Source organism: Spinacia oleracea, chromosome 4 (assembly GCF_020520425.1).
Source record: "Spinacia oleracea cultivar Varoflay chromosome 4, BTI_SOV_V1, whole genome shotgun sequence".
Classification (NCBI taxonomy): Eukaryota; Viridiplantae; Streptophyta; class Magnoliopsida; order Caryophyllales; family Amaranthaceae; genus Spinacia; species Spinacia oleracea.
This window is the reverse complement of record NC_079490.1, coordinates 89,800,644-89,809,505: the sequence shown is the minus strand read 5'-3', so window position 1 is coordinate 89,809,505 and position 8,862 is coordinate 89,800,644. Positions and strand designations below refer to the sequence as shown.

General features: G+C 37.0%; 1 protein-coding gene across 1 annotated transcript; it reads left to right on the top strand.

Moving 5' to 3' along the window:
* Positions 1–5,362: 5,362 nt before the first annotated feature.
* On the top strand, positions 5,363–8,609 carry LOC110801525 (tubulin alpha-2 chain). Its single transcript, XM_022006884.2, has 4 exons — positions 5,363–5,722; positions 7,058–7,292; positions 7,364–7,734; positions 7,818–8,609. The coding sequence occupies exons 1-4, from the start codon at positions 5,630–5,632 to the stop codon at positions 8,472–8,474; spliced, it is 1,356 nt and encodes a 451-aa protein (XP_021862576.1). The 5' UTR covers positions 5,363–5,629; the 3' UTR covers positions 8,475–8,609.
* Positions 8,610–8,862: the final 253 nt, after the last annotated feature.

Below are 8,862 nucleotides of genomic sequence, written 5' to 3'. Positions count from 1 at the left end.
ATTGAAGCATGCAAAGTCTAAACATTTATCATGAGTAATAACTTGAAAATTAAAGCAATCATGCAATTTGAACAAGTTATTGGCATTTTATTCGAATTTATTGTTCCGGCAGGTGTGAATAAAATGATTCCAAGACCCTAAAATCATTAAAGAATTAAGCACATTATGTATTTTGACTCAATTCTACAATATTTTAGGTAAGCAAAAGCCTTTTGCTAATAGTCTAGAAACTACTCTTGGTTGATAGGTACGTCTAAGAACTTATTAGGTAAACCTATCGATTTTGCCACGACATAAAAGGACTCCTTACTTATATCGTTGAGTTTCACCAAAACTAACATGTACTCACAATTATTTGTGTACCTTACCCCTTTAGGACCAATAAGTAACACCTCGCTGAGCGAAAACTATTACTAGATTGATGTAAAGGATATCCAAGTAAGTGTTTATTTTGGCATGACATCTTTTAACTCAATTTTTTTTTAAGTTTGGAACTTAAGGCTCTTACTATGTTGGTTAGATTTTAAGTGAACTAAAATCCTTAATCATGCAACATAATCAAGCTACAATCTCATGCATAATTAAGACATATTTAAAGCAATAAATAACTTAAAGCATGCATAAGATAAAGGTGATCTAGTATGGCCCGACTTCATCTTGAAGCTTCAACTTCAAAGTCCGTCATGAAAATGGATTGAAAACTCCGTCTTGAATTTCACCGTGGGAGGCGCTATTTTCTTCAAATAGGATAAGCTATAATTAAACTAATTACAACTATTTGATGGTACGCAGACCATATTTAAATTGAAAAACAAATTTGGTGCATTAGACCAATTACATTCAAATTAATGGTACGCAGACCATATTTTCTATCCTATTTGGGTCATACTAGTCACTCCATAACCTGCAAAACAGTACATATACAATATATACCATTCATCCATTCATTATCATGAATGGCCCACATAGCTGGTTAGTGCATCACATAAATATTTGCAGCAATTAATCAAGGGCACCAATAATCTACCAATTATTCAGTCCTTATTAATTCTAATCAAGTTGTTTAACCTTAAAGGATTTGTAGACCTAATCAAGAGTTTATGACTAAAAATGCTCCCACTTAAACCAATAAATTCATATGCTTTACTAATTTTAAACATAAAAATGTATTTCTAGTCTAACCGGAAACATACAAATTTAATTAAAATTTAAAGCTCATATAAATTTATAATTGAATCCAATTATTTAATTTATTTTCAGTCGAATTTAAATTAATTCAAGGTTTTTAATTTTAGTAAAATAATTAGAATAAATTAAAATTTATAATAATTATAATATTCAAAATTAAAATCCAAGAAAACAATTTAAATTATTAATTTTAAAATTAATTAAAATTACATGAACTGAAAATCCAAAATTAAATTTGAAACAACTCAATCGAGACACTACGAGGCACTTGGGCTTGCGCCCAAGCCCCATCGAGTGCACGAGGCTTAACGCCCCTTGATTGTTCGTACAGCAACACGCAAGCAACCACACACAACGCAGCACTGCAGGCCACGCTGCGCGCGCGCTTGTTTGCTCATCGCGCCAGCAGGCCACACGCAACGCAGCACTGCAGGCCACGCTGCGCGCCCCCGCTTGCTCGTCGCCTTGCGTCTGCTTGCTTGCTGGGCTTGGCAGCGCGCGCTGTGGAGCAGCACGCTTGCTTCCCACATGCGTCTGCCACTGGCTCGCGCCTTGCCCTTCGCCCTTGCCCACCCGCCCACATGCGCACATCACTCGACACAGGGCAGCGTGCTGCCTTGTGCTCGTGTGCCATGGCCCTTGCTCGTTGCATCGTACCGCATGGGCGACGAGCTCCCTTGCTCGTCGTCGCATGCCCGCACTATACAACACCCCTTAAGGGTAACACGTAGCGTCCATTGCTTTGTGCGTGCAAGTTTTATGAGCGAATTGCATAAAAATTAAAACTTTTATTTTAAAATTAATAACAAATTAATAAATCATATTAATTTCATAATTATAGGGCGAAAAATCGAAAATTTATTAATCAAATAATTTCCGATTAACATGGATTCAAATCTAGGTCATAAAAATTTAAAATTTAACACAAATTAACCAAAGAAAATTATGGTGGTTTTTAATCATTGGTACCTAATTAAATTATTAATTAATTATGAAAATCAAATTAATTCTAAATTATTCGAATTTCAACAAATTAATCATAATTACAAATTAGGTTGTATAATTAACAAGGCTAGGCATTCAAACTTGTTAAATATATACAGTAGGTCAATCAAAGATTCAAGATTTATCAACAAAAATCGCAAATATTTAATTTAACATCTTAAATTTACAAACTTTTGCATTCAAAAAACTAAAACCTCTGAAAAGTCATAGTTAGGCTTCGAATTTGGGAATTCTGGGTTTCGGCGAAAATACTTCTTTTGTCAAAATTTTAGAATGCCTTTTACATGCGGAATTGACACAAAAATCACTCGATTTGGTTCAGTAACGAACATTCTACCGAAAAACTGCGTACATATAATTAAATAAACGCAATTTGCAATTAATTAACAATTACGGAAATTAATTGCCCCTTTTAATTCCTTGCAAATTTGTAATATTTAACCATGTTTATGCAATTTAGATTATGAAAATAATAAGAGGCTCGTGATACCACTGTTAGGTTATGATACATATGACAAAACATAAATCATGCGGAAAAACCATAAAGCCAGGAAACATATTATTCGCACATAATCATTTAGCATAATTCAGATGCATACACTTTGTTGCGTGCCCTCCCTAGCTGCGCCTGAACCGAACAAGAACAAGTCTTTAGGATTCCAAGTGTCGTCCTTCCGTAGATAGTCCACAACACGTCCGGATCCGCCTTAAGCTTGACCAACTAGAATCGTCCTTAAGGTAGTATAGATTTCGGCTAAATAGGGGCAAGAGAGTAACTGATTTTTCTTGAACATCTTACCTTTGAATACTTCAATTGTCGTCTCTTAAATATGTGACCCTAGGCCGATATTTATAGAGTTTATGGAAAGGAATTATAATCCTACTAGGATATGGATTTATTAATTAGAATCCTATTTGAACTCTAAATAATAAATTAAATCTATTAGGATTAGGATTTAATCAATACACGAATTCTGATAGGATTAGGATTCGTTACGAACACGAGCGTCGTATGGCCACGAGCATCGCACCACCCGCGCAGGCCTTGCGGCCCACACGAGCAGTTGCTGCTCGCAGCCCAACAACACGCTCAGCGCGCGCGCGCCAAAGGCCTTGCTGGGCCTGGCCTTGCGCTGGGCCTGGCGAGGCTGTGGCAGCTCCGTGTTTGGGCGCTCGGCTTGCTGGGCGCAGGCCTGGCTTCGTGCTGGGCCTTCGTCTAGCAAGCCTCGTCCGATGCTAATTCGTACGATGCGCTTCCGATTAAATTCCCGGTTCCGGAATTCATTTCCGATACGAACAATATTTAATATTTCCGATTCCGGAATTAATTTCCGTTTCGAACAAATATTTAATATTTCCGTTTCCGGAATTATTTTCCGATTCCGATAATATTTCCGATTCTGACAATATTTCCGTTTCCGGCAATATTTCCGATTCTGGTAATATTTCCATTTCCAATAATATTTTACGATACGTACCATGTTTCCGTTTCCGGCAACATCTACGACTTGGATAATATTTATATTTCCGATACGATCCATATTTCGTTTCCGGCAATATCATCGTTTCCGGAGTATTCATTTCTTGCTTGTGACGATCTCAGCTCCCACTGAAACCAAGATCCGTCGATTCCGAATATCCATAGATGGAGTATTTAATGCCATTAAATACTTGATCCGTTTACGTACTATTTGTGTGACCCTACGGGTTCAGTCAAGAGTAAGTTGTGGATTAATATCATTAATTCCACTTGAACTGAAGCGGCCTCTAGCTAGGCATTCAGCTCACTTGATCTCACTGAATTATTAACTTGTTAATTAATACTGAACCGCATTTATTAGACTTAATATTATATGCATAATTGGACCAAGGGCACTATTTCCTTCAGTTCTTCCGTTCAGAACCTTCTCCTTATCCTTCATGTGAAAGAATTGAACAACGAGTATATTGTTCTCAATTTCCCTAAAAATAGCTCTCCGGGATAGTTCCCATACCTGGTTAAGAGTATTCTTCATGGCCACAAAATTGTACGACCTCACCGTTTGAATCTAGCCTTTCGTCAACGTTGCATTCAAAATCATCAACAAATTCCAAAAAATCTTCTTCCTCGTCACCAATCGCTAACTGAGAACATTGCTTAGCCAATTCGTCAGCCATGCTTACGACCAATCTCGTATGGAAACCAGGAAATTCTCGAAGGTTTTGAGTCTTCTCTCAAACCCTAGCAGCGCCAAGGAGAGACGTTTTTTGTCCTATATTATTAAGGCAGAATTAGTCTATACTACAAAATAATTTTTTTAATGAAAAATAATGTCGGAACAATCAATAAAGCAAAATCGCAAACCGAACTGCACCAAATTGATTTGATTTGGTCGGATTTGACATATGATACAATTCGCTTTGGTCTTAAAAAAGTCAAACCGTACAATTTAGTTTCAGTTATGTACCAAATCGCTCCAAATTTTAAAATGGAGGGAGTATATGCACAAAATACTTGCGTGCATTTTATATAAACATTGTAATTTGATACTTCATCCATTCATTTTTATAAGGTAAAATTAGTTCATTAATAAAAAGTCATACGATATCTACAATAGAAAATCAAAACTAACATATACAAAACATCTTGGGTCAAACGAAATTATAATCCGGCAGAACCATGATCGTTGTGGATGAGATCTGACAATGATGAATACCCTCTTTCACATCGCTGTTTGATACAACCTTCAACGAGGGGGTCTTTCAATCTGTTGTAGCTTTGAGATTGAATTAAATTCGACTCAATTGATTGTAGACGTATGACTAACATCCGTTGTAAAGTTGCACAAATCTTCATCAACAAATCAACTTTTCCTGCGAAAATAAAATCATAGCCCCCAACTCTCACAAGGAGAGAGATAAAACCCAATTAATGGGTAGAGTCGTAGAGATAACCCAATAAATGGGTAAAAAAACTCTCTAATAGAAAGAGAATTAAGTTTTTAATCCAAACATGAAATCAAAAACTAAAAAAAAAACAAAAAAAGAGGCGTCTACCATTCATTTTGTGACATTCAAATTTCAAACCAGCCGGTTACCTTTTTTTTTTTGGTTTGCATAAAATTCAATTTTCTAAAAATGGAAAATTAGAAACAAATACCATACCGAAGTTGCCCTTAATTTTTAATTTAGTGGACATTCAAATTTCAAACTAGTTGAGTGAAATAGCGGTACGGAGTAATAGACAACATCCATTAGCCAACTGTCGGTTGCAAAATAAGGTCTACAAACCAACCTTCAATTCTAGCAGTATAAATAACCACCACCACCCCTCGCCTCCCCTCATTCTCTACATTTTCAAAGAAGGTGTCTTCATAAACGCCTTCGATTTCGTTCTCTTTCTCTCTCCTCTTTCAACATTTTTTCTTCGTGTTAGATCTAGAAATTTCAAGCGAAAATGAGGGAGTGCATTTCAATCCACATCGGTCAAGCTGGTATCCAGGTCGGAAATTCTTGCTGGGAGCTTTACTGTCTCGAGCATGGTATTCAGGTATAATCTCTCTTCTTCTCCCCAGATCTATCGTTTCTGCTTTCATTTTTCTTAATTTTACGCTGTTTCTGTGAAAAATTGATGTGATGTTATGTTGAATTCGTTCAGTTTGGACTTTTGCTGCGCATTCTGGTATACATTGTAGATCTATGATGTTATGTTGTTTTTAATTTGTTAAATCTAATTTTTGATGTCCTTTGCATGATATGAAGATCTATAGTTTCTGTTAAAATTTGATGTGATGTTGTATTGAATTCGTTGAGTTTGAAGTTTTGATTCCACATTTTTGGTAAACAATGTAGATCTTTGATGTTCACGTTGTTTTTAATAAATTTGAACATTTCATTTTTGCAAAATATGAAGATATATCGTTTCTGTTTCATTTGTGTTTTAGATTTCGATGCCATTGAATATGAAATGCTAGATCTAAAGTTTCTAACGTTTTATAATGATGTTTTGTGGTGATTTTAAATTTGTTCTTCAATTTGAATAATGTAAGGTCGAAGGTATGATAGCTTTCTGTATGAATTTGTTATAGATCACGAGGATATATATTGTTATTTTGAAAATACTCGTAGATCTGGATTGACGTTATGAAGAATCATCTAGAATATGAAGTTTGAGCAAGGAATAATGGCCTTTTATGAAACGATGTTTCATGTTATTGACGTGAAGAATTATTTATAAAAAGTAGTTCAAATTAAAACTTCTTAGAAAAAATTAGCTCATTGTTATTGATTATTATTTTGGAGTTATTTTTGTCAGATTTCTTGTTGATTGACATATGTTAATATGAGTTAATCAATGTATAGTAAGCCAGATAATGTATGAGGGATGCTTGACATATTTTAAGGCCTAACTATTAGTAGACAAATAGTACGGGGTAATTCCTAAAGTCATTATTGACAAATAGTACGGGGTAATTCCTAAAGTCATTATTGATTTGATTTTTAATGTTCTGTTTCATGTGACTGTGGTTTTGGAATTAAAGTCTCTAAGTTTCTTGTTTAGTGTTGTCCTTTCCAATGTAGAGATGTCTGATTTTTTTCTCCGCTAATAAGGATTTCATGATAATACAAGTAGTTTGGTACTTTAACATTTTTGAGAAATGTTAGTCTCTTGGCTGTTTTGCAGGTTTGAACTGCTGGTTTTAATCAAGTGAATAACCTGAATACCTAATCTGACGTGATAACTCAGTCATTTTGGCGAACTCTGTTAATGACATTGTGAAAATATCTATTGTGTTTGCTTCTAATGTTCTTGAGCAACGGTGCATTTCTTATGCTTGTTTTTACTATTCATTTGGTGATATTGTTTATATTTTTGTAATATTAGGCAGATGGCCAGATGCCCAGTGATGTAACTGTTGGAGGAGGAGATGATGCCTTCAACACCTTCTTCAGTGAGACTGGTGCTGGAAAGCATGTTCCCCGTGCTGTGTTTGTTGATCTTGAGCCCACTGTCATTGATGAAGTGAGAACTGGAACTTACCGCCAGCTTTTCCACCCTGAGCAGCTTATCAGCGGAAAGGAGGATGCTGCCAACAACTTTGCCCGTGGTCATTACACCAGTAAGTACTGGGCTATTGTTGTGATAATTTGCTTCTGTAGATTTGTATCCTAACTATTTGTTGAATTGCAGTTGGTAAGGAAATTGTTGACCTCTGCTTGGACCGTATCCGCAAGCTTGCTGATAACTGCACTGGGCTCCAGGGTTTTCTTGTCTTCAATGCTGTTGGTGGAGGAACTGGTTCTGGTCTTGGATCCCTCCTTTTGGAGCGTCTCTCTGTTGATTACGGAAAGAAATCCAAGTTGGGTTTCACCATTTACCCATCTCCCCAGATCTCAACATCAGTGGTTGAGCCCTATAACAGTGTCCTCTCAACCCACTCTCTCTTGGAGCACACTGATGTAGCTGTTCTTCTTGACAATGAAGCCATCTATGACATCTGCAGACGCTCACTTGATATTGAGCGTCCTACTTACACCAACCTTAACCGTCTCATATCTCAGGTAAATGATTGGTTTATTGATAATCTTATGGAATATCAGTACATATTTTGTTTATTGACATTCTGTTTTTTGTGATCCTCTAGGTTATCTCATCTTTGACTGCTTCTCTGAGGTTTGATGGTGCTCTAAATGTGGATGTGAACGAGTTCCAGACCAACCTTGTCCCATACCCCAGGATCCACTTCATGCTTTCCTCCTATGCCCCTGTTATCTCTGCTGAGAAGGCTTACCATGAGCAACTCTCAGTAGCTGAAATCACCACCAGTGCCTTTGAGCCATCTTCCATGATGGCCAAGTGTGACCCACGTCACGGAAAGTACATGGCTTGTTGTCTCATGTACCGTGGTGATGTTGTTCCCAAGGATGTGAATGCTGCAGTGGCCACCATTAAGACCAAGCGTACCATTCAGTTTGTTGACTGGTGCCCAACTGGATTCAAGTGTGGTATCAACTACCAGCCTCCTGGTGTTGTTCCTGGTGGTGACCTTGCTAAGGTCCAAAGGGCTGTGTGTATGATCTCAAACTCCACCAGTGTTGCTGAGGTGTTCTCGAGGATTGATCACAAGTTTGACCTTATGTATGCCAAGAGGGCCTTTGTTCACTGGTATGTTGGTGAGGGTATGGAGGAAGGTGAGTTCTCTGAGGCTCGTGAGGATCTTGCTGCTCTGGAGAAGGATTATGAGGAGGTCGGTGCTGAGGGTGCTGAAGATGATGAGGGTGATGATGAGGGCGAGTACTAAGCAGTTCTGGTTTCATATGCATCTAAATGTCAGCAGCTCCATGTTATTTTGTTGAGTTTTTCCTGTTGCCTTATTATGCAGAACAACATTTACATTTTGTAAACCTTGTTGCCTAATCTAAGTTGTTGGTTTACATATCGCCCCCATGTCTTATGGTGCTGGACTATATCTACTATTCCCATGTTTTGTTGGCTGATAAAATCATGCTTGATAGCCAGATTGGTTAAAACTTTACTTTTTCTTGTTAATGCTTCAAGTTCAGCCTAAACATATACAACTACTTTGAAAGATTCAATACTGTTTATAGTGTTCGACCAATCAAAATTTTACACTTATTAAGATGGGAATTTCCTCCACCCCCTAAAAAAAACTAATTAATACTTCTTCG

Bases quoted from the DNA above. Each gene is read 5' to 3' on its own strand.
- LOC110801525 (XM_022006884.2), top strand. From the start codon at position 5,630: ATGAGGGAGTGCATTTCAATCCACATCGGTCAAGCTGGTATCCAGGTC. The intron at 7,293-7,363 runs GTAAGTACTGGG...GTTGAATTGCAG, and splicing joins TGCCCGTGGTCATTACACCA to TTGGTAAGGAAATTGTTGAC. The intron at 7,735-7,817 runs GTAAATGATTGG...GTGATCCTCTAG, and splicing joins TTAACCGTCTCATATCTCAG to GTTATCTCATCTTTGACTGC.